At 37.8% G+C, this 27131-nt stretch overlaps 2 protein-coding genes across 2 annotated transcripts; both read right to left on the reverse strand.

Annotated features, from left to right (window-relative positions):
* Window positions 1–3182: 3182 nt before the first annotated feature.
* LOC128636452 (E3 ubiquitin-protein ligase TRIM39-like) lies at window positions 3183–22950 on the reverse strand. Its single transcript, XM_053689466.1, has 2 exons — window positions 22939–22950; window positions 3183–3903 (listed from the first exon to the last, which is right to left on the reverse strand). The coding sequence occupies exons 1-2, from the start codon at window positions 22948–22950 to the stop codon at window positions 3286–3288; spliced, it is 630 nt and encodes a 209-aa protein (XP_053545441.1). The 3' UTR covers window positions 3183–3285.
* LOC128666784 (E3 ubiquitin/ISG15 ligase TRIM25-like) lies at window positions 22868–24632 on the reverse strand. Its single transcript, XM_053721580.1, has one exon. It carries the CDS (start codon window positions 24546–24548, stop codon window positions 22971–22973), a length of 1578 nt encoding a protein of 525 aa, XP_053577555.1. The 5' UTR covers window positions 24549–24632; the 3' UTR covers window positions 22868–22970.
* Window positions 24633–27131: the final 2499 nt, after the last annotated feature.

Below are 27131 nucleotides of genomic sequence, written 5' to 3' on the forward strand. Positions count from 1 at the left end.
GTGTATGTGTGAGTGTTTTCATGTGTATGTGCATGTGATTATTTGTGTATAGTCATGTGTATGTGCATGTGATTATTTGTGTGTGTGTTTGTCCATAGTCATGTGTATGTGCATGTGATTATTTGTGTGTGTGTGCATAGTCATGTGTATGTGCATGTGATTATTTGTGTGTGTGTTTGCGCATAGTCATGTGTATATGCATGTGATTATTTGTGTGTGTGTTTGGGCATAGTCATGTGTATGTGCATGTGATTATTTGTGTGTGTGTGTTTGTGCATAGTCATGTGTATGTGCATGTGATTATTTGTGTGCATCTGTCTGAGTGTTTTCATGTGTATGTGCATGTGATTATTAGTGTGTGAGTGTTTTCATGTGTATGTGCATGTGATTATTAGTGTGTTTTCATGTGTATGTGCATGTGATTATTAGTGTGTGTGTGTGTGTGTGTTTTCATGTGTATGTGCATGTGATTATTTGTGTGTGTGTGTTTGTGCATAGTCATGTGTATGTGCATGTGATTATTTGTGTGTGTGTGTGTGTGTGTGCTTGTGCATAGTCATGTGTATGTGCATGTGATTATTTGTGTGCGTGTCTGTCTGAGTGTTTTCATGTGTATGTGCATGTGATTATTAGTGTGTGTGTGTGTCTGTGTGAGTGTTTTCATGTGTATATGCATGTGATTATTAGTGTGTGTCTGTGTGAGTGTTTTCATGTGTATGTGCATGTGATTATTTGTGTATAGTCATGTGTATGTGCATGTGATTATTTGTGTGCGTGTGTGTGCATAGTCATGTGTATGTGCATGTGATTATTTGTGTGTGTGTTTGTGCATAGTCATGTGTATGTGCATGTGATTATTTGTGTGTGTGTTTGTGCATAGTCATGTGTATGTGCATGTGATTATTTGTGTGTGTGTGTGCATAGTCATGTGTATGTGCATGTGATTATTTGTGTGTGTGTGTGCATAGTCATGTGTATGTGCATGTGATTATTTGTGTGTGTGTTTGCGCATAGTCATGTGTATGTGCATGTTATTATTTGTGTGTGTGTGCTTGTGCATAGTCATGTGTATGTGCATGTGATTATTTGTGTGTGTGTGTTTGTGCATAGTCATGTGTATGTGCATGTGATTATTTGTGTGCGTGTCTGTCTGAGTGTTTTCATGTGTATGTGCATGTGATTGTGTGTCTGTGTGAGGCTTTTCATGTGTATGTGATTATTAGTGTGTGTCTGTGTGAGTGTTTCATGTGTATGTGCATGTGATTATTTGTGTGTGTCTGTGTGAGTGTTTCATGTGTATGTGCATGTGGTTATTAGTGTGGGTATGTCTGTGTGAATGTTTCATGTGCATGTGATTAATAGTGTGTGTTTGTGTATGTTCATGTGTATGTGCATGTGATTATTAGAGTGTGTGTGTGTGTGTGTGTATGTGTATTTACATGTGCATGTGATTATTTGTATGTGTTTGTGCTTGTTTAAAGGGATATTCCAGCCCAAATTGGAAAACACGTGGGTGCATTTCGGTATTGAACAGAAGCAATTTTGTAATTTACATGCTTCTAATAAAAGCGATAGCTGTTTCAAAAGTGTATTTAAGTATGCACCGTGCACCAGCCTTTTATACACAGCACTTGCTCAGAGAGCCTAAAGTGCTTGTACCATCTGACTCAATTTGTTAATTGCTGACATGATACAAGCCCCACTGATGATCTGAGCAGCTGCATTATTTAACATGTGGGTGCAGTGACTATATCTAGCTATGCATCACATGCACGCAGTGATAACTTTTACTAGAAGCATTTTTGCCAATACATTTATATTGCAACTATCTTTCTATTAAAAGATGTAATTAATCTATGTACATTTATATTTTGACTGGAATGTCCCTTTAAGTGTTTTCATGTGTATGCACATTTGATTTATAGTGTGTGTGTGTATACAGGTATACCTCACTTTACAGCACCTCACTTTACAGCACTTCACTTTACAGCATCTCACTTTACAGCGCTTCACTTTACAGCGCCTCACTTTACAGCGCCTCACTTTACAGCGCTTCGCTAATACAGCGCTTTGTGGAGCTGAAGTTCACCCTCCAAGGATTTTGAAACAGTGCTGTAATCATCGTGACATTGCAAGAAAAGTGACCGGCACCATTTTGTTATGCGCAGTTCACTCTGTTTACAGCATTACAGTGCAATCTGTGTCTCAGTGCTATAGTATATAGCTATATTTTACAGGTACAGTATTTATTGAATACTGTGCTGTGCTAGTGTTAAACTAAACGTAGCACTATTGCACCCCTAATATATGTTAGTTCAAACATGTTTTCACGTTTTTAAACACACTGGAAAGTGAAAAGAAAGCTAAAACTGCATTGTTTCACTTTAAGGCGGTTTTCACTTTACAGCGGGGCTCTGGTTCCTAACCCGCTGTACGAGTGGGGTATACCTGTGTATATATATATAGGACAGACAGATATTAATGTGAACACACACACACATATACTGTATATAAGACAGATAACATTTACATATATATGTGGGACAAAAAGATAATAACGTGTGTGTGTATATATATATATATATATATATATATATATATATATATATATATATATATATATATATATATACACTTTTTTTTTTTTTTTGTCTTTATAGCATGGCCTAGTACTCACGGTATCCTTTCAAACACCGGGGTGCACATCAATGAGATCCTGCATAATTCACAGATCCAACATATCACAAAAAGGAAGGCACTCGCCGGGTTTAATAAGGATAACGTTTTTTTCTTTATGAAGTAAATAATAATAAAACTATATCCTTATTAAACCTGGCGAGTGCCTTCCTTTTTGCGATATATATATATATACACAAACATACCATATATTGTCTGTTGTAGGTCTGTGTGTGCTATTATATGTGTGTTTTGTGTATATATGTAAATGTGCACTTGTTTTTTCTTGTGTATATATGCATGTGAGTATAAATGTAACAATGTGTGTGCGTATACCAAGCATGTGACAATACTCTACACAATGTAGCTTTTTATGTAAGTTTAATAGACAAATAATTTTCCTGTACTTGACTGTAATTACTGTTTAATAACCTTTCAGTTCTACACTGCCCCTTATGTTGGTGCTATATATACACAGTTGCCTATAATAATACAAGAAGATCAGATTTTTATACACAAGTATTTTATTTCTAGTACAGTTCACACAAAATGTGCACAATGCACAAACATCACTCACAGGTAGCAGCATTATTATTATGGTCAGTGTATCTAGCACATTACTCTCACCCAGGTATTATCTTCTACACCGAATGCAGCATGAAGAGGCTCAGTGAAGGTCTCAGTGACAGTGTGCAGGTGTCTGATTGGGTCACACAGCTCATAAAAGGACAGACGCCCAGCCTCATAGTCCAGCAGTATTCCCACCCTGTCACATGATAGAGGGGGGTCAAATGAGGTAAATATTGTATTATGTAGCAGTGCACAATTACTATCAATGCACCAGGACTTGTCATTATCTCCTATCCCTGAATCATCTCCTCCCCTCATCATGCTGGGATAACAAACCCCTACCCACCAGTACCCTGAATTATTTGTCTCCACATTCCAGTAATGCCGTCCTGAGGAAAAGCTCCTGGTACTTAATACCTGAGAATAACTTGTAAATCTCTCTGGTGTATCTGGTCGCTGCTGGTCTATATCTGTATAAGATGCAGTTTTAAGGTCATCTGATACAATAACATAATTATCAGCTGTGTTTATATCCAGTAATATGTCTGATGTCACCTGTACATAGAGCCCTTTCTTTACATGAGTCACAATATCAGCTAAACCTCTGTATAAGGTCACTGAGATCAGACCCTCATCCAGATCCCCCCCAGCAGGAACCTGTTTATATTACTTATAGTTATTAACCCCTAATCTGCCTCCCCCAACGTCGCCGCAATCTAACTACAAGTATTAACCCCTAATCTGCCGACCCGATATCGCCACCGCCTACATTATAGCTATTAACCCCTAATCCGCTGTCCCTAACACCGCCGACCCCTACATTATAGTTATTAACCCCTAATCTGCCCCCCCCAACGTCGCCGCAATCTAACTACAAGTATTAACCCCTAATCTGCCGACCCGATATCGCCGCCACCTACATTATAACTATTAACCCCTAATCTGCTGTCCCTAACACCGCCGACCCCTACATTATAGTTATTAACCCCTAATCTGCCTCCCCCAACGTCGCCGCAATCTAACTACAAGTATTAACCCCTAATCTGCCGACCAGATATCGCCGCCTACATTATAGCTATTAACCCCTAATCTGCTGTCCCTAACACCGCCGACCCCTACATTATAGTTATTAACCCCTAATCTGCCCCCCCCAACGTCGCCACAATCTAACTACAAGTATTAACCCCTAATCTGCTGACCGCAAATCACCGCAACTATAATAAATGTATTAACCCCTAAACCGCCGCACTCCCGCCTCGCAAACACTATAATACATTTTATTAACCCCTAATCTGCCCTCCCTAACATCGCCGCCACCTACCTACAATTATTAACCCCTAATCTCCCGCCCCCAACGTCGCCGCTACTATAATAAGGTTATTAACCCCTAAACCTAAGTCTAACCCTAACACTAACACCCCCTAACTTAAATATAATTTAAATAAAACGAAATAAATTTACTATAGTTAAATAAATGAATCCTATTTAAAACTAAAGACTTACCTGTAAAATAAACCCTAAGATAGCTGCAATATAACTAATAGTTACATTGTAGCTATTTTAGGATTTATATTTATTTTACAGGCAAGTTTGTATTTATTTTAACTAGGTACAATAGTTATTAAATAGTTAATAACTATTTAATAACTACCTAGCTAAAATAAATACAAATTTACCTGTAAAATAAATCCTAACCTAAGTTACAATTACACCTAACACTACACTATCATTAAATAAATGAATCATATTTAAAACTAAATACTTACCTGTAAAATAAACCCTAATATAGCTGCAATATAACTAATAGTTAAATTGTAGCTATTTTAGCATTTATATTTATTTTACAGGCAACTTTGTATTTATTTTAACTAGGTACAATAGCTATTAAATAGTTATTGACTAATTAATAGCTACCTAGTTAAAATAATTACAAAATTACCTGTAAAATAAATCCTAACCTAAGTTACAATAAAACCTAACACTACACTATCATTAAATAAATTAACTACAAGTACCTACAATTATCTACAATTAAATAAACTAAAGTACAAAACCCCCTCACTAAATTACAAAAAATAAAAAACCACTAAATTACAAAAAATAAAAAAATATTACAATAATTTTAAACTAATTACACCTAATCTAAGCCCCCTAATAAAATAACAAAGCCCCCCAAAATAAAAAAAAATGCCCTACCCTATACTAAATTACAAAAGTTAACAGCTCTATTACCTTACCAGCCCTGAACAGGGCCCTTTGCGGGGCATGCCCCAAAGAAAACAGCTCTTTTGCCTGTAAAAAAAACCCACAATCCCCCCCCCCCACATTACAACCCACCACCCACATACCCCTACTCTAACCCAAACCCCCCTTAAATAAACCTAACACTACCCCCCTGAAGATCTCCCTACCTTGAGTCGTGTTCACCCAGCCGGGCCGAAGTCTTCATCCGATGGGGCAGAAGAGGACATCCAGACCGGCAGAAGTCTTCATCCAAGCGGGGCAAGAAGAGGTCTTCCATCCATCATACAAGTACCAAAATACAAACAAACACTAAATTACCAAAAATAATAAAATATTACAATAATTTTAGACTAATTACACCTAATCTAAGCCCCCTACTAGCTATTAATATAGCTTCAATATAACTAATAGTTACATTGTAGCTATTTTAGGATTTATATGTATTTTACAGGCAACTTTGTATTTATTTTAACTAGGTACAATAGTTATTAAATAGTTAATAACTATTTAATAACTACCTAGCTAAAATAAATACAAATTTACCTGTAAAATAAATCATAACCTAAGTTACAATTACACCTAACACTACACTATCATTAAATTAACTAAATAAATGAATCCTATATAAAACTAAAGACTTACCTGTAAAATAAACCCTAATATAGCTGCAATATAACTAATAGTTACATTGTAGCTATTTTAGCATTTATATTTATTGTACAGGCAACTTTGTATTCATTTTAACTAGGTTCAATAGCTATTAAATAGATATTGACTATTTAATAGCTACCTAGTTAAAATAATTACAAAATTACCTGTAAAATAAATCCTAACCTAAGTTACAATTAAACCTAACACTACACTATCATTAAATAAATTAACTACAAGTACCTACAATTAAATACAATTAAAAAAACTAAACTAAAGTACAACCCCCCCCCCCCACTAAATTACAAAAAATAAAAAAATATTACAAGAATTTTAAACTAATTACACCTAATCTAAGCCCCCTAATAAAATAACAAAGCCCCCCAAAATAAAAAAAATGCCCTAACCTATACTAAATTACAAAAGTTAACAGCTCTATTACCTTACCAGCCCTGAACAGGGCCCTTTGCGGGGCATGCCCCAAAGAAAACAGCTCTTTTGCTTGTAAAAAAAAAACACAATCCCCCCCCCACATTACAACCCACCACCCACATACCCCTACTCTAACCCAAACCCCCCTTAAATAAACCTAACACTACCCCCCTGAAGATCTCCCTACCTTGAGTCGTGTTCACCCAGCCGGGCCGAAGTCTTCATCCGATGGGGCAGAAGAGGACATCCAGACCGGCAGAAGTCTTCATCCAAGCGGGGCAAGAAGAGGTCTTCCATCCATCAGAAAAGTACAAAAAAACAAACAAACACTAAATTAGCAAAAATAATAAAATATTACAATAATTTTAAACTAATTACACCTAATCTAAGCCCCCTACTAGCTATTAATATAGCTACAATATAACTAATAGTTACATTGTAGCTATTTTAGGATTTATATTTATTTTACAGGCAACTTTGTATTTATTTTAACTAGGTACAATAGCTATTAAATAGTTAATAACTATTTAATAACTACCTAGCTAAAATAAATACAAATTTACCTGTAAAATAAACCCTAACCTAAGTTACAATTACACCTAACACTACACTGTCATTAAATTAACTAAATAAATTAATCCTATATAAAACTAAATACTTACCTGTAAAATAAACCCTAATATAGCTACAATATAACTAATAGTTACATTGTAGCTATTTTAGCATTTATATTTATTTTACAGGCAACTTTGTATTTATTTTAACTAGGTACAATAGCTATTAAATAGATATTTACTGTTTAATAGCTACCTAGTTAAAATAATTACAAAATTACCTGTAAAATAAATCCTAACCTAAGTTACTATTAAACCTAACACTACACTATCATTAAATAAATTAACTACAAGTACCTACAATTAAATACAATGAAATAAACTAAACTAAAGTACAAAAAAAACAAACACTAAATTACAAAAAATAAAAAAAATTACAAGAATTTTAAACTAATTACACCTAATCTAAGCCCCCTAATAAAATAACAAAGCCCCCCAAAATAAAAAAATGCCCTACCCTATACTAAATTACAAAAGTAATCAGCTCTATTACCTTACCAGCCCTGAACAGGGCCTTTTGCGGGGGATGCCCCAAAGAAAACAGCTCTTTTGCCTGTAAAAAAAAACACAATACCCCCCCCACATTACAACCCACCACCCACATACCCCTACTCTAACCCAAACCCCCCTTAAATAAACCTAACACTACCCCCCTGAAGATCTCTCTACCGTGTCTTCACCCAGCGGGCCGAAGTCTTCATCCGATCGGGCAGAAGAGGACATCCAGACCGGCAGAAGTCTTCATCCAAGCGGGGCAAGAAGAGGTCTTCCATCCATCAGAAGTCTTGATCCAGGCGGCATCTTCTCTGTTCATCCATCAGGAGCGGAGCGGCAGCATCCTGAAGACATCCCACGCAGAGCATCCTCTTCTTTCTTGATCCGACGACTAGGTGACTGTACCTTTAAGTGACGTCATCCAAGATGGCGTCCCTTGAATTCCGATTGGCTGATAGGATTCTATCAGCCAATCGGAATTAAGGTAGGAAAAATCTGATTGGCTGATTCAATCAGCCAATGAGATTCAAGTTCAATCCGATTGGCTGATGGAATCAGCCAATCAGATTGACCTCGCATTCTATTGGCTGTTCCGATCAGCCAATAGAATGCGAGCTCAATCTGATTGGCTGATTGGATCAGCCAATCGGATTGAACTTGAATCTGATTGGCTGATTGAATCAGCCAATCAGATTTTTCCTACCTTAATTCCGATTGGCTGATAGAATCCTATCAGCCAATCGGAATTCAAGGGACGCCATCTTGGATGACGTCACTTAAAGGTACAGTCACCTAGTCGTCGGATCAAGAAAGAAGAGGATGCTCTGCGTGGGATGTCTTCAGGATGCTGCCGCTCCGCTCCGGATGGATGAACAGAGAAGATGCCGCCTGGATCAAGACTTCTGTTGGATGGAAGACCTCTTCTTGCCCCGCTTGGATGAAGACTTCTGCCGGTCTGGATGTCCTCTTCTGCCCGATCGGATGAAGACTTCGGCCCGCTGGGTGAAGACATGGTAGAGAGATCTTCAGGGGGGTAGTGTTAGGTTTATTTAAGGGGGGTTTGGGTTAGAGTAGGGGTATGTGGGTGGTGGGTTGTAATGTGGGGGGGGGTATTGTGTTTTTTTTTACAGGCAAAAGAGCTGTTTTCTTTGGGGCATGCCCCGCAAAAGGCCCTGTTCAGGGCTGGTAAGGTAATAGAGCTGATTACTTTTGTAATTTAGTATAGGGTAGGGCATTTTTTTATTTTGGGGGGCTTTGTTATTTTATTAGGGGGCTTAGATTAGGTGTAATTAGTTTAAAATTCTTGTAATTTTTTTATTTTTTGTAATTTAGTGTTTTTTTTTTTTTTTACTTTAGTTTAGTTTATTTCATTGTATTTAATTGTAGGTACTTGTAGTTAATTTATTTAATGATAGTGTAGTGTTAGGTTTAATAGTAACTTAGGTTAGGATTTATTTTACAGGTAATTTTGTAATTATTTTAACTAGGTAGCTATTAAACAGTAAATATCTATTTAATAGCTATTGTACCTAGTTAAAATAAATACAAAGTTGCCTGTAAAATAAATATAAATGCTAAAATAGCTACAATGTAACTATTAGTTATATTGTAGCTATATTAGGGTTTATTTTACAGGTAAGTATTTAGTTTTATATAGGATTAATTTATTTAGTTAATTTAATGACAGTGTAGTGTTAGGTGTAATTGTAACTTAGGTTAGGGTTTATTTTACAGGTAAATTTGTATTTATTTTAGCTAGGTAGTTATTAAATAGTTATTAACTATTTAATAGCTATTGTACCTAGTTAAAATAAATACAAAGTTGCCTGTAAAATAAATATAAATCCTAAAATAGCTACAATGTAACTATTAGTTATATTGTAGCTATATTAATAGCTAGTAGGGGGCTTAGATTAGGTGTAATTAGTTTAAAATTATTGTAATATTTTATTATTCTTGCTAATTTAGTGTTTGTTTATTTTTTTGTACTTTTCTGATGGATGGAAGACCTCTTCTTGCCCCGCTTGGATGAAGACTTCTGCCGGTCTGGATGTCCTCTTCTGCCCCATCGGATGAAGACTTCGGCCCGGCTGGGTGAACACGACTCAAGGTAGGGAGATCTTCAGGGGGGTAGTGTTAGGTTTATTTAAGGGGGGTTTGGGTTAGAGTAGGGGTATGTGGGTGGTAATGTGGGGGGGGGTATTGTGTTATTTTTTAACAGGCAAAAGAGCTGTTTTCTTTGGGGCATGCCCCGCAAAAGGCCCTGTTCAGGGCTGGTAAGGTAATAGAGCTGTTAACCTTTGTAATTTAGTATAGGGTAGGGCATTTTTTTTTTATTTTGGGGGGCTTTGTTATTTTATTAGGGGGCTTAGATTAGGTGTAATTAGTTTAAAATTCTTGTAATATTTTTTTATTTTTTGTAATTTAGTGGGGGGGTTTTTGTACTTTAGTTTAGTTTTTTTAATTGTATTTAATTGTAGGTACTTGTAGTTAATTTATTTAATGATAGTGTAGTGTTAGGTTTAATTGTAACTTAGGTTAGGATTTATTTTACAGGTAATTTTGTAATTATTTTAACTAGGTAGCTATTAAATAGTCAATATCTATTTAATAGCTATTGAACCTAGTTAAAATAAATACAAAGTTGCCTGTACAATAAATATAAATGCTAAAATAGCTACAATGTAACTATTAGTTATATTGCAGCTATATTAGGGTTTATTTTACAGGTAAGTCTTTAGTTTTATATAGGATTCATTTATTTAGTTAATTTAATGATAGTGTAGTGTTAGGTGTAATTGTAACTTAGGTTATGATTTATTTTACAGGTAAATTTGTATTTATTTTAGCTAGGTAGTTATTAAATAGTTATTAACTATTTCATAACTATTGTACCTAGTTAAAATAAATACAAAGTTGCCTGTAAAATAAATATAAATCCTAAAATAGCTACAATGTAACTATTAGTTATATTGAAGCTATATTAATAGCTAGTCGGGGGCTTAGATTAGGTGTAATTAGTTTAAAATTATTGTAATATTTTATTATTTTTGGTAATTTAGTGTTTGTTTGTATTTTGGTACTTGTATGATGGATGGAAGACCTCTTCTTGCCCCGCTTGGATGAAGACTTCTGCCGGTCTGGATGTACTCTTCTGCCCCATCGGATGAAGACTTCGGCCCGGCTGGGTGAACACGACTCAAGGTAGGGAGATCTTCAGGGGGGTAGTGTTAGGGTTTATTTAAGGGGGGTTTGGGTTAGAGTAGGGGTATGTGGGTGGTGGGTTGTAATGTGGGGGGGGGGATTGTGGTTTTTTTTTACAGGCAAAAGAGCTGTTTTCTTTGGGGCATGCCCCGCAAAGGGCCCTGTTCAGGGCTGGTAAGGTAATAGAGCTGTTAACTTTTGTAATTTAGTATAGGGTAGGGCATTTTTTTATTTTGGGGGGCTTTGTTATTTTATTAGGGGGCTTAGATTAGGTGTAATTAGTTTAAAATTCTTGTAATATTTTTTTATTTTTTGTAATTTAGTGTTTGTTTTTTTTGTAATTTAGTGGGGGGGTTTTGTACTTTAGTTTATTTAATTGTAGATAATTGTAGGTACTTGTAGTTAATTTATTTAATGACAGTGTAGTGTTAGGTTTAATTGTAACTTAGGTTAGGATTTATTTTGCAGGTAATTTTGTAATTATTTTAACTAGGTAGCTATTAATTAGTCAATAACTATTTAATAGCTTTTGTACCTAGTTAAAATAAATACAAAGTTGCCTGTAAAATAAATATAAATGCTAAAATAGCTACAATGTAACTATTAGTTATATTGCAGCTATCTTAGGGTTTATTTTACAGGTAAGTATTTTGTTTTAAATATGATTCATTTATTTAGTTAATTTAATGATAGTGTAGTGTTAGGTGTAATTGTAACTTAGGTTATGATTTATTTTACAGGTAAATTTGTATTTATTTTAGCTAGGTAGTTATTAAATAGTTATTAACTATTTAATAACTATTGTACCTAGTTAAAATAAATACAAAGTTGCCTGTAAAATAAAAATAAATCCTAAAATAGCTACAATGTAACTATTAGTTATATTGTAGCTATATTAGGGTTTATTTTACAGGTAAGTCTTTAGTTTTAAATAGGATTCATTTATTTAACTATAGTAAACTTATTTCGTTTTATTTAAATTATATTTAAGTTAGAGGGTGTTAGTGTTAGGGTTAGACTTAGGTTTAGGGGTTAATAACCTTATTATAGTAGCGGCGACGTTGGGGGCGGGAGATTAGGGGTTAATAATTATAGGTAGGTGGCGGCGATGTTAGGGAGGGCAGATTAGGGGTTAATAAAATGTATTATAGTGTTTGCGAGGCGGGAGTGCGGCGGTTTAGGGGTTAATACATTTATTATAGTGGCGGCGATTTGCGGTCGGCAGATTAGGGGTTAATACTTGTAGTTAGATTGTGGCGACGTTGGGGGGAGGCAGATTAGGGGTTAATAACTATAATGTAGGGGTCGGCGGTGTTAGGGACACCAGATTAGGGGTTAATAGCTATAATGTAGGCGGCGGCGATATCGGGTCGGCAGATTAGGGGTTAATACTTGTAGTTAGATTGCGGCGACGTTGGGGGGGGCAGATTAGGGGTTAATAACTATAATGTAGGGGTCGGCGGTGTTAGGGACAGCAGATTAGGGGTTAATAGCTATAATGTAGGCGGCGGCGATATCGGGTCGGCAGATTAGGGGTTAATACTTGTAGTTAGATTGCGGCGACATTGGGGGGGGCAGATTAGGGGTTAATAACTATAATGTAGGGGTCGGCGGTGTTAGGGACAGCAGATTAGGGGTTAATAGCTATAATGTAGGCGGCGGCGATATCGGGTCGGCAGATTAGGGGTTAATACTTGTAGTTAGATTGCGGCGACGTTGGGGGGGGGGCAGATTAGGGGTTAATAACTATAATGTAGGGGTAGGCGGTGTTAGGGACAGCAGATTAGGGGTTAATAGCTATAATGTAGGCGGCAGCGATATCGGGTCGGCAGATTAGGGGTTAATACTTGTAGTTAGATTGCGGCGACGTTGGGGGGGGCAGATTAGGGGTTAATAACTATAATGTAGGGGTCGGCGGTGTTAGGGACAGCAGATTAGGGGTTAATAGCTATAATGTAGGTTGCGGCGATATCCGATCGGCAGATTAGGGGTTAAATAATGTTATTATAGGGTTTGCGATGTGGGGGGGCCTCGGTTTAGTGATTCATAGGTAGTTTATGGGTGTTAGTGACTTAGTGTACTAAATGGGTGTTAGTGTACTAAAAACATACTGAATTTCGGAACGGAATAGAACCGAATTCAGCCAAATCCGAATAAATCCGAAACGAATTTATTCGGATCCGAATAAATCCGAAACGAATTTATTCAAATTTTTCCGAATCCGATTCGATCCGAAACGAAATTTGAAAAGTCCGAATCGATCCGAACCGAAAACGAACCAAATTTTTTAGCCGTGCACATGTCTACCCTAAACCGAGGTCCCCCCACATTGCCGCCACTATAATAATTTTTTTTAACCCCTAATCTGCTGACCGCAAACCGCCGCCACCTACATTTTACATATAAACCCCTAATCTGCTGCCCCTAACATCACCGACACCTACATAATATTTATTAACCTCTAATCTGCCCCCCCCCCCAATGTCACACTACCTAACTACACTTATTAACCACTAATCTGCCGACCGGAGCTCGCTGCTACTCTAATAAATGTATTAACCCCTAAACCGTCTCACTCCCGCCTCAAAAACCCTATAATAAATAGTATTAACCCCTAATCTGCCCTCCCTAACATCGCTGACACCTAACTTCAAGTATTGACCCCTAATCTGCCGACCGGACCTCGCTGCTACTCTAATGTATTAACCCCTAAAGCTAAGTCTAACCCTAACGCTAACACCCCCCTAAATTAAATATAATTTTAATCTAACAAAATAAATGAACTCTTATTATTCCTATTTAAAGCTAAATACTTTCCTGTAAAATAAACCCTAAACTAGCTACAATATAACGAATAATTATATTGTAGCTATTTTAGAATTTATATTTATTTTACAGGCAACTTTGTATTTATTTTAACTAGGTACAATAGCTATTAAATAGTTATTTACTATTTAATAGCTACCTAGTTAAAATAATTACAAAATTACCTGTAAAATAAATCCTAACCTAAGTTACAATTAAACCTAACACTACACTATCAATAAATAAATTAAATCAATTAACTACAAGTACCTACAATTAAATAAACTAAACTAAATTACAAAAAAAAACCCCACTAAATTACAAAAAATAAAAAAAGTTTACAAGAATTTTAAGCTAATTACACCTACTCTAAGCCCCCTAATAAAATAACAAAGCCCCCCAAAATAAATAAATTCCCTACCCTAATCTAAATTAAGTTAACAGCTCTATTACCTTACCAGCCCTTAAAAGGGCTTTTTGCGGGGCATGCCCCAAAGAAATCAGCTCTTTTGCCTGTAAAAACACAATACCACCCCCCAACATTACAACCCACCACCCACATACCGCTACTCTAACCCAAACCCCCCTTAAATAAACCTAACACTACCCCCCTGAAGATCTCCCTACCTTGAGTCGTCTTCACCCAACCGGGCACCGATGGACCAAAAGAAGATATCCAGAGCGGCAGAAGTCTTCATCCTATCTGGGAAGAAGAGGACATCCGGAACGGTAGACATCTTCATCCAAGCGGCATCTTCTATCTTCATCCATCCGGAGAGGAGCCATCTTCTTCCAGCCGACGTGGATCCATCCTCTTCTAACGACGCCTACTTGCCGAATGAAGGTTCCTTTAAATGACGCCATGCAAGATGGCGTCCCTCGAATTCTGATTGGCTGATAGGATTCTATCAGCCAATCGGAATTAAGGTAAGAAAATCTGATTGGCAGATTGAATCAGCCAATCAGATTCAAGTTCAATTGGATTGGCTGATCGGAACAGCCAATAGAATGCAAGCGCAATCTGATTGGCTGATTAGATCAGCCAATCCGATTGAACTTGATTCTGATTGGCTGATAGAATCCTATCAGCCAATCGGAATTTGAGGGACGCCATCTTGGATGATATCATTTAAAGGAACCTTCATTCGGTGAGTAGGCGTTGGTAGAAGAGGATGGATCTGCGTCGGCTGGAAGAAGATGGCTCCGCTCCGGATGGATGAAGATAGAAGATGCCGCTTGGATGAAGATGTCTACCGGTCCGGATGTCCTTTTAAGGGCTGGTAAGGTAATAGAGCTGTTAACTTTTTTAATTTAGATTAGGGTAGGGAATTTATTTATTTTGGGGGGCTTTGTTATTTTATTAGGGGGCTTAGAGTAGGTGTAATTAGCTTAAAATTCTTGTAAACTTTTTTTATTTTTTGTAATTTAGTGTTTGTTTGTTTTTTTTAATTTAGTTTAGTTTATTTAATTGTAGGTACTTGTAGTTAATTGATTTAATTTATTTGTTGATAGTGTAGTGTTAGGTTTAATTGTAACTTAGGTTAGGATTTATTTTACAGGTAATTTTGTAATTATTTTAACTAGGTAGCTATTAAATAGTAAATAACTATTTAATAGCTATTGTACCTAGTTAAAATAAATACAAAGTTGCCTGTAAAATAAAAATAAATTCTAAAATAGCTACAATATAATTATTCGTTATATTGTAGCTAGTTTAGGGTTTATTTTACAGGTAAGTATTTAGCTTTAAATAGGAATACTTTATTTAATAAGAGTTCATTTATTTCGTTAGATTAAAATTATATTTAATTTAGGGGGGTGTTAGGGTTAGGGTTAGACTTAGCTTTATAAATTAATGCATTTATTAGAGTAGCGGCGAGGTCCGGTCGGCAGATTAGGGGTTAATACTTGAAGTTAGGTGTCGTTGATGTTAGGGAGGGCAGATTAGGGGTTAATACTATTTATTATAGGGTTTTTAAGGCGGGAGTGAGGCGGTTTAGGGGTTAATACATTTATTAGAGTAGCGGCGAGCTCCGGTCGGCAGATTAGGGGTTAATAAGTGTAGGTAGGTGGCGGCGACGTTGGGGGGTAGATTAGGGGTTAATAAATATAATATAGGGGTCGGCGGTGTTAGGGGCAGCAGATTAGGGGTACATAGGGATAATGTAGGTTGCGGCGGTGTACGGAGCGGCAGATTAGGGGTTAATTGTGTAATGCAGGTGTCAGTGATAGCGGGGGCGGCAGATTAGGGGTTAATAAGTGTAAGGTTAGGGGTGTTTAGACTCGGGGTTCATGTTAGGGTGTTAGGTGCAGACTTAGAAACGGTTTCCCCATAGGAAACAATGGGGCTGCATTAGGAGCTTAACGCTGCTTTTTTGCAGGTGTTAGGTTTTTTTGCAGCCCAAACTGCCCCATTCTTTCCTATGGGGGAATCGTACACGAGCACGTTTTTCCAGCTAGCCGCTACCGTAAGCAATGCTGGTATTGAGAGTTGAAGTGGCGGTAAATATGCCTTTATTCTCTCTTTTTGGAGCCTAAAGCAGCCCTTCAGAGAACTCTCAATACCAGCGTTGTTTAAAAGGTGCGGGGGGGGAAAAAGGAGCGTTAGCTACGCGGGTCTTTACCGTCAAAACTCTAAATCTAGCTGAACGTGTTTAAAAGGGATGAAATAATTGTATGTAACAAACAGCATGACTAAGGGGTTAATCCCTGAAACGTCGCTATTTTTAATGTGTCTTAATTAAAGATTATATTATTCTATAAGAAGTGCTGGTGAAACTTTGTATTTTTGTATTTGTGCATAGTCATGTGTATGTGCATGTGATTATGTGTGTGTGTGTGTGTGTTTGTGCATAGTCATGTGTATGTGCATGTGATTATTTGTGTGTGTGTGTGTTTGTGCATAGTCATGTGTATGTGCATGTGATTATTTGTGTGCATCTGTCTGAGTGTTTTCATGTGTATGTGCATGTGATTATTAGTGTGTGAGTGTTTTCATGTGTATGTGCATGTGATTATTAGTGTGTGAGTGTTTTCATGTGTATGTGCATGTGATTATTAGTGTGTGTGTTTTCATGTGTATGTGCATGTGATTATTAGTGTGTGTGTGTGTGTGTGTGTGAGTGTTTTCATGTGTATGTGCATGTGATTATTAGTGTGTGAGTGTTTTCATGTGTATGTGCATGTGATTATTAGTGTGTGTGTGTGTGTGAGTGTTTTCATGTGTATGTGCCTGTGATTATTAGTGTGTGTATGTGTGAGTGTTTTCATGTGTATGTGCATGTGATTATTTGTGTATAGTCATGTGTATGTGCATGTGATTATTTGTGTGTGTGTGTGTGTGTGTGTGTGCATAGTCATGTGTATGTGTGTGTGTGTTTGTGCATAGTCATGTGTATGTGCATGTGATTATTTGTGTGTGTGTGCATAGTCATGTGTATGTGCATGTGATTATTTGTGTGTGTGTTTGTGCATAGTCATGTGTATATGCATGTGATTATTTGTGTGTGTTTGTGCATAGTCATGTGTATGTGCATGTGATTATTTGTGTGTGTGTGTGTGTGTGTGTGTTTGTGCATAGTCATGTGTATGTGCATGTGATTATTTGTGTGTGTGTGCTTGTGCATAGTCATGTGTATGTGCATGTGATTATTTGTGTGCGTGTCTGTCTGAGTGTTTTCATGTGTATGTGCATGTGATTATTAGTGTGTGTGTGTCTGTATGAGTGTTTTCATGTGTATGTGCATGTGATTATTAGTGTGTATCTGTGTGAGTGTTTTCATGTGTATGTGCATGTGATTATTAGTGTGTGTATGTGTGAGTGTTTTCATGTGTATGTGCATGTGATTATTTGTGTATAGTCATGTGTATGTGCATGTGATTATTTGTGTGTGTGTTTGTCCATAGACAGGTAATTTTGTAATTATTTTAACTAGGTAGCTATTAAATAGTAAATAACTATTTAATAGCTATTGTACCTAGTTAAAATAAATACAAAGTTGCCTGTAAAATAAAAATAAATTCTAAAATAGCTACAATATAATTATTCGTTATATTGTAGCTAGTTTAGGGTTTATTTTACAGGTAAGTATTTAGCTTTAAATAGGAATACTTTATTTAATAAGAGTTCATTTATTTCGTTAGATTAAAATTATATTTAATTTAGGGGGGTGTTAGGGTTAGGGTTAGACTTAGCTTTATAAGTTAATGCATTTATTAGAGTAGCGGCGAGGTCCGGTCGGCAGATTAGGGGTTAATACTTGAAGTTAGGTGTCGTTGATGTTAGGGAGGGCAGATTAGGGGTTAATACTATTTATTATAGGGTTTTTAAGGCGGGAGTGAGGCGGTTTAGGGGTTAATACATTTATTAGAGTAGCGGCGAGCTCCGGTCGGCAGATTAGGGGTTAATAAGTGTAGGTAGGTGGCGGCGACGTTGGGGGGTAGATTAGGGGTTAATAAATATAATATAGGGGTCGGCGGTGTTAGGGGCAGCAGATTAGGGGTACATAGGGATAATGTAGGTTGCGGCGGTGTACGGAGCGGCAGATTAGGGGTTAATTGTGTAATGCAGGTGTCAGTGATAGTGGGGGCGGCAGATTAGGGGTTAATAAGTGTAAGGTTAGGGGTGTTTAGACTCGGGGTTCATGTTAGGGTGTTAGGTGCAGACTTAGAAACTGTTTCCCCATAGGAAACAATGGGGCTGCATTAGGAGCTTAACGCTGCTTTTTTGCAGGTGTTAGGTTTTTTTGCAGCCCAAACTGCCCCATTCTTTCCTATGGGGGAATCGTACACGAGCACGTTTTTCCAGCTAGCCGCTACCGTAAGCAATGCTGGTATTGAGAGTTGAAGTGGCGGTAAATATGCCTTTATTCTCTCTTTTTGGAGCCTAAAGCAGCCCTTCAGAGAACTCTCAATACCAGCGTTGTTTAAAAGGTGCGGGGGGGAAAAAGGAGCGTTAGCTACGCGGGTCTTTACCGTCAAAACTCTAAATCTAGCTGAAAGTGTTTAAAAGGGATGAAATAATTGTATGTAACAAACAGCATGACTAAGGGGTTAATCCCTGAAACGTCGCTATTTTTAATGTGTCTTAATTAAAGATTATATTATTCTATAAGAAGTGCTGGTGAAACTTTGTATTTTTGTATTTGTGCATAGTCATGTGTATGTGCATGTGATTATGTGTGTGTGTGTGTGTGTGTGTTTGTGCATAGTCATGTGTATGTGCATGTGATTATTTGTGTGTGTGTGTGTTTGTGCATAGTCATGTGTATGTGCATGTGATTATTTGTGTGCATCTGTCTGAGTGTTTTCATGTGTATGTGCATGTGATTATTAGTGTGTGAGTGTTTTCATGTGTATGTGCATGTGATTATTAGTGTGTGAGTGTTTTCATGTGTATGTGCATGTGATTATTAGTGTGTGTGTGTGTGTGAGTGTTTTCATGTGTATGTGCATGTGATTATTAGTGTGTGAGTGTTTTCATGTGTATGTGCATGTGATTATTAGTGTGTGTGTGTGTGTGAGTGTTTTCATGTGTATGTGCCTGTGATTATTAGTGTGTGTATGTGTGAGTGTTTTCATGTGTATGTGCATGTGATTATTTGTGTATAGTCATGTGTATGTGCATGTGATTATTTGTGTGTGTGTGTGTGTGTGTGTGTGCATAGTCATGTGTATGTGTGTGTGTGTTTGTGCATAGTCATGTGTATGTGCATGTGATTATTTGTGTGTGTGTGCATAGTCATGTGTATGTGCATGTGATTATTTGTGTGTGTGTTTGTGCATAGTCATGTGTATATGCATGTGATTATTTGTGTGTGTTTGTGCATAGTCATGTGTATGTGCATGTGATTATTTGTGTGTGTGTGCTTGTGCATAGTCATGTGTATGTGCATGTGATTATTTGTGTGCGTGTCTGTCTGAGTGTTTTCATGTGTATGTGCATGTGATTATTAGTGTGTGTGTGTCTGTATGAGTGTTTTCATGTGTATGTGCATGTGATTATTAGTGTGTGTATGTGTGAGTGTTTTCATGTGTATGTGCATGTGATTATTTGTGTATAGTCATGTGTATGTGCATGTGATTATTTGTGTGTGTGTTTGTCCATAGTCATGTGTATGTGCATGTGATTATTTGTGTGTGTGTGCATAGTCATGTGTATGTGCATGTGATTATTTGTGTGTGTGTTTGCGCATAGTCATGTGTATATGCATGTGATTATTTGTGTGTGTGTTTGGGCATAGTCATGTGTATGTGCATGTGATTATTTGTGTGTGTGTGTTTGTGCATAGTCATGTGTATGTGCATGTGATTATTTGTGTGCATCTGTCTGAGTGTTTTCATGTGTATGTGCATGTGATTATTAGTGTGTGAGTGTTTTCATGTGTATGTGCATGTGATTATTAGTGTGTTTTCATGTGTATGTGCATGTGATTATTAGTGTGTGTGTGTGTGTGTGTTTTCATGTGTATGTGCATGTGATTATTTGTGTGTGTGTGTTTGTGCATAGTCATGTGTATGTGCATGTGATTATTTGTGTGTGTGTGTGTGTGTGTGCTTGTGCATAGTCATGTGTATGTGCATGTGATTATTTGTGTGCGTGTCTGTCTGAGTGTTTTCATGTGTATGTGCATGTGATTATTAGTGTGTGTGTGTGTCTGTGTGAGTGTTTTCATGTGTATATGCATGTGATTATTAGTGTGTGTCTGTGTGAGTGTTTTCATGTGTATGTGCATGTGATTATTTGTGTATAGTCATGTGTATGTGCATGTGATTATTTGTGTGCGTGTGTGTGCATAGTCATGTGTATGTGCATGTGATTATTTGTGTGTGTGTTTGTGCATAGTCATGTGTATGTGCATGTGATTATTTGTGTGTGTGTTTGTGCATAGTCATGTGTATGTGCATGTGATTATTTGTGTGTGTGTGTGCATAGTCATGTGTATGTGCATGTGATTATTTGTGTGTGTGTGTGCATAGTCATGTGTATGTGCATGTGATTATTTGTGTGTGTGTTTGCGCATAGTCATGTGTATGTGCATGTTATTATTTGTGTGTGTGTGCTTGTGCATAGTCATGTGTATGTGCATGTGATTATTTGTGTGTGTGTGTTTGTGCATAGTCATGTGTATGTGCATGTGATTATTTGTGTGCGTGTCTGTCTGAGTGTTTTCATGTGTATGTGCATGTGATTGTGTGTCTGTGTGAGGCTTTTCATGTGTATGTGATTATTAGTGTGTGTCTGTGTGAGTGTTTCATGTGTATGTGCATGTGATTATTTGTGTGTGTCTGTGTGAGTGTTTCATGTGTATGTGCATGTGGTTATTAGTGTGGGTATGTCTGTGTGAATGTTTCATGTGCATGTGATTAATAGTGTGTGTTTGTGTATGTTCATGTGTATGTGCATGTGATTATTAGAGTGTGTGTGTGTGTGTGTGTATGTGTATTTACATGTGCATGTGATTATTTGTATGTGTTTGTGCTTGTTTAAAGGGATATTCCAGCCCAAATTGGAAAACACGTGGGTGCATTTCGGTATTGAACAGAAGCAATTTTGTAATTTACATGCTTCTAATAAAAGCGATAGCTGTTTCAAAAGTGTATTTAAGTATGCACCGTGCACCAGCCTTTTATACACAGCACTTGCTCAGAGAGCCTAAAGTGCTTGTACCATCTGACTCAATTTGTTAATTGCTGACATGATACAAGCCCCACTGATGATCTGAGCAGCTGCATTATTTAACATGTGGGTGCAGTGACTATATCTAGCTATGCATCACATGCACGCAGTGATAACTTTTACTAGAAGCATTTTTGCCAATACATTTATATTGCAACTATCTTTCTATTAAAAGATGTAATTAATCTATGTACATTTATATTTTGACTGGAATGTCCCTTTAAGTGTTTTCATGTGTATGCACATTTGATTTATAGTGTGTGTGTGTATACAGGTATACCTCACTTTACAGCACCTCACTTTACAGCACTTCACTTTACAGCATCTCACTTTACAGCGCTTCACTTTACAGCGCCTCACTTTACAGCGCCTCACTTTACAGCGCTTCGCTAATACAGCGCTTTGTGGAGCTGAAGTTCACCCTCCAAGGATTTTGAAACAGTGCTGTAATCATCGTGACATTGCAAGAAAAGTGACCGGCACCATTTTGTTATGCGCAGTTCACTCTGTTTACAGCATTACAGTGCAATCTGTGTCTCAGTGCTATAGTATATAGCTATATTTTACAGGTACAGTATTTATTGAATACTGTGCTGTGCTAGTGTTAAACTAAACGTAGCACTATTGCACCCCTAATATATGTTAGTTCAAACATGTTTTCACGTTTTTAAACACACTGGAAAGTGAAAAGAAAGCTAAAACTGCATTGTTTCACTTTAAGGCGGTTTTCACTTTACAGCGGGGCTCTGGTTCCTAACCCGCTGTACGAGTGGGGTATACCTGTGTATATATATATAGGACAGACAGATATTAATGTGAACACACACACACATATACTGTATATAAGACAGATAACATTTACATATATATGTGGGACAAAAAGATAATAACGTGTGTGTGTGTATATATATATATATATATATATATATATATATATATATATATATATACACTTTTTTTTTTTTTTTTGTCTTTATAGCATGGCCTAGTACTCACGGTATCCTTTCAAACACCGGGGTGCACATCAATGAGATCCTGCATAATTCACAGATCCAACATATCACAAAAAGGAAGGCACTCGCCGGGTTTAATAAGGATAACGTTTTTTTCTTTATGAAGTAAATAATAATAAAACTATATCCTTATTAAACCTGGCGAGTGCCTTCCTTTTTGCGATATATATATATATACACAAACATACCATATATTGTCTGTTGTAGGTCTGTGTGTGCTATTATATGTGTGTTTTGTGTATATATGTAAATGTGCACTTGTTTTTTCTTGTGTATATATGCATGTGAGTATAAATGTAACAATGTGTGTGCGTATACCAAGCATGTGACAATACTCTACACAATGTAGCTTTTTATGTAAGTTTAATAGACAAATAATTTTCCTGTACTTGACTGTAATTACTGTTTAATAACCTTTCAGTTCTACACTGCCCCTTATGTTGGTGCTATATATACACAGTTGCCTATAATAATACAAGAAGATCAGATTTTTATACACAAGTATTTTATTTCTAGTACAGTTCACACAAAATGTGCACAATGCACAAACATCACTCACAGGTAGCAGCATTATTATTATGGTCAGTGTATCTAGCACATTACTCTCACCCAGGTATTATCTTCTACACCGAATGCAGCATGAAGAGGCTCAGTGAAGGTCTCAGTGACAGTGTGCAGGTGTCTGATTGGGTCACACAGCTCATAAAAGGACAGACGCCCAGCCTCATAGTCCAGCAGTATTCCCACCCTGTCACATGATAGAGGGGGGTCAAATGAGGTAAATATTGTATTATGTAGCAGTGCACAATTACTATCAATGCACCAGGACTTGTCATTATCTCCTATCCCTGAATCATCTCCTCCCCTCATCATGCTGGGATAACAAACCCCTACCCACCAGTACCCTGAATTATTTGTCTCCACATTCCAGTAATGCCGTCCTGAGGAAAAGCTCCTGGTACTTAATACCTGAGAATAACTTGTAAATCTCTCTGGTGTATCTGGTCGCTGCTGGTCTATATCTGTATAAGATGCAGTTTTAAGGTCATCTGATACAATAACATAATTATCAGCTGTGTTTATATCCAGTAATATGTCTGATGTCACCTGTACATAGAGCCCTTTCTTTACATGAGTCACAATATCAGCTAAACCTCTGTATAAGGTCACTGAGATCAGACCCTCATCCAGATCCCCCCCAGCAGGAACCTGTTTATCACCTCCCTGTGTGACCTCATTATCTCCCTTCTCAGCACCACAAAAGTCATCTCTGTGAGATCCCTGTTCTTGTAGGACAGTTAATGGGTCAGTCATGTTGCACAGCTCCTCAATGTGACAAATCTTCATGGTCAGCTCGTCCTTCTCTTTTTCCAGCTGCTGGATCAGATCAGAGATTGTGAGTAAAACCTGCTCCTGCTGCTGGGTGATGTCACTCAGGACTCGCTTCTCTAGGTCTTCCAGCTGTTTCCTGATGTCCCTAATCAGGGCAGTGAGTCGCTCTGTTACACCTGCTGCTTTCTCTTGCACCCCTCTCCTGTGCTCCTGCAGACTCTGGACTCTTTTCTCAGTCTTCTCTCTCTTTGTGGTCAGTTTCTGCAGAACATCTCTCAGTTTCTTTTTCTTCTTCTCAGAAGCCTGATTCAGCAGCTCCACCTGGTGTCCCCTGTGCTCTCCGGCCAGGGAGCAGGACACACAGATACAGGCAGCATCCTCAGTGCAGTAATATAATAGGACCTTCTTGTGGGTGGAGCATTTTCTGTTACCCCAGGAAGTGGTGGGTTCAGTTAAGACGTGTTCCTCAGACTTGCTGTGTACCCTCAGGTGGGTATCACACAGAGAAGCCTCACACATCAGACAGGATTTAGCAGCAGGTACAGGAGAGTGAACACAGTAAGTGCAGAAGATCCCAGTCTTTCTTTTCTCCAGCTGAGTAGGATGTAGATTTCTCACTATGTTACACAGTGTTATATTCCTCTGCAGTTTAGGTTTTGTTTTAAAAGTTTCTCTGCACTGAGGACAGGTATAGACCCCAGACCCCTCCTCGGTACCCAGCACACTCTCAATACAAGGTAGGCAGAAGTTATGGCCACAGCTGAGAGTTACAGGATCTGTATAAATGCTCAGGCAGATAGAGCAGGTTAGTTCCTCTCTCAGATCAGCAAATGCCATGTTTGTATCAGCAGCAGGAAATGAAACTGAAAGTCTCTTCTTATTCAGTGAGTACAGGGTGTGTCAAAGGTGTCTAGCTGCAGATTGGAGCTCCACTCTAGACAGGAAACATGTGACCTCCATTCAAAGGTTTTTTTTTTTTTTTAAATCAACTTTAATGTAACAACCAATAGACACAATAATTCTGAAAACAAAACATTTTGCAGCTTTCTTGTTCTTAATGTTCATTCACAGTGGTTTATGCTTAACCCCTTAAGGACCAAGGACGTACGCCACACGTCCTCAAAAAAAATACAGTTAATGACCGAGGACGTGTGGCGTACGTCCTTGGTCTGGAAAGCAGCTGGAAGCGATCCTGCTCGCTTCCAGCTGCTTTCCGGTTATTGCAGTGATGCCTCGATATGGAGGCATCCTGCAATAACCCCCCTTGGCCATCCGATGCAGAGAGAGCCACTCTGTGGCCCTCTCTGCACCGGACATCGGTGGCCGGTATCGTTGGTGGGTGGGAGCAAGTCTGGGAGGCGGGTGGGCGGCCATCGATGTGCCCAGTGTAGTGGAGGGGGGCGGGATCGGGGGCGGGAGCGCGCACGGGAGCGCGCGCGTGCACGGGGGGGCGGCGGGCGGGCGCGTGCACGGGGCGGGAGCGGGAGGAAACCTCTACACTACAGAAAAATAAACTTTCAAAAGTACAAAAAAATAAGTTTTTGAAAGCTGTAAATAAACAGCTAAGAGATGTGGAAGGGGTGGGGGGTTGATCTTGGGGGGGGGAAGCTACACTACAGAAAAGGTTTTTTTTTTTAAAAAAAGGCACATTTTTTCACTAAACTGGGTACTGGCAGACAGCTGCCAGTACCCAAGATGGCGCCCATTAAGGCAGAGGGGGAGGGTTAGAGAGCTCTTTGGTGGGGGATCAGTAAGGCTGGGGGCTAAGGGGGGATCCTACACAGCAGCATATGTAAATATGCTAAAAAAAACACACACAAAAAGCCCAAATATAGCTTTTATTTTAGTACTGGCAGAGTTTCTGCCAGTACTTAAGATGGCGGGGACAATTGGGGGGTGGGGGAGGGAAGAGAGCTGTTTGGGAGGGATCAGGGGGTCTCATGTTTCAGGTGGGAGGCTGAGCTCTACACTAAAGCTAAAATTAACCCTGCAAGCTCCCTACAAGCTACATAATTAACCCCTTCACTGCTAGCCATAATACACGTGTGAAATGCAGCGGCATTTGGCGGCCTTCTAATTACCAAAAAGCAACGCCAAAGCCATATATGTCTGCTATTTCTGAACAAAGGGGATCCCAGAGAAGCATTTACAACCATTTGTGCCATAATTGCACAAGCTGTTTGTAAATGATTTCAGTGAGAAACCTAAAATTGTGAAAAATTTTACGTTTTTTTTAATTTGATCGCATTTGGCGGTGAAATGGTGGCATGAAATATACCAAAATGGGCCTAGATCAATACTTGGGGTTGTCTACTACACTACACTAAAGCTAAAATTAACCCTAGAAGCTCCCTACATGCTCCATAATTAACCCCTTCACTGCTGGGCATAATACACGTGTAGTGCGCAGTGGCATTTAGCAGCCTTCTAATTACTAAAAAGCAACGCCAAAGCCATATATGTCTGCTATTTCTGAACAAAGGGGATCCCAGAGAAGAATTTACAACCATTTAAGCCATAATTGCACAAGCTGTTTGTAAATAATTTCAGTGAGAAACCAAAAGTTTGTGAAAAAATTTGTAAAAAAGTGAACGATTTTTTGTATTTAATCGCATTTGGCGGTGAAATGGTGGCATGAAATATACCAAAATGGGCCTAGATGAATACTTTGGGATGTCTACTAAAAAAAAATATATACATGTCAATGGATATTCAGAGATTCCTGAAAGATATTAGTGTTCTAATGTAACTAGCGCTAATTTTGAAAAATAATGGTTTGGAAATAGCAAAGTGCTACTTGTATTTATGGCCCTATAACTTACAAAAAAAGCAAAGAAGATGTAAACATTGGGTATTTCTAACCCCTTAGTGACCAGAGCACTTTTCCATTTTCTGTCCGTTTGGGACCAAGGCTATTTTTACATTTCTGCAGTGTTTGTGTTTAGCTGAAATTTTCCTCTTACTCATTTACTGTACCCACACATATTATATACCGTTTTTCTCGCCATTAAATGGACTTTCTAAAAATACCATTATTTTCATCATATCTTATCATTTACTATAAAAAAATTATAAAATATGAGGAAAAATGGAAAAAAAAAACACTTTTTCTAACTTTGAACCCCAAAATCTGTTACATATCTACAACCACCAAAAAACACCCATGCTAAATAGTTTCTAAATTTTGTCCTGAGTTTAGAAATACCCAATGTTTACATCTTCTTTGCTTTTTTTGTAACTTATAGGGCCATAAATACAAGTAGCACTTTGCTATTTTCAAAACATATTTTTTTCAAAATTAGCGCTAGTTACATTGGGACACTGATATCTTTCAGGAATCCCTGAATATCCATTGACATATATATATATTTTTTTAGAAGACATCCCAAAGTATTGATCTAGGCCCATTTTGGTATATTT

This window comes from Bombina bombina, chromosome 7 (assembly GCF_027579735.1).
Source record: "Bombina bombina isolate aBomBom1 chromosome 7, aBomBom1.pri, whole genome shotgun sequence".
NCBI classification, from domain to species: Eukaryota; Metazoa; Chordata; class Amphibia; order Anura; family Bombinatoridae; genus Bombina; species Bombina bombina.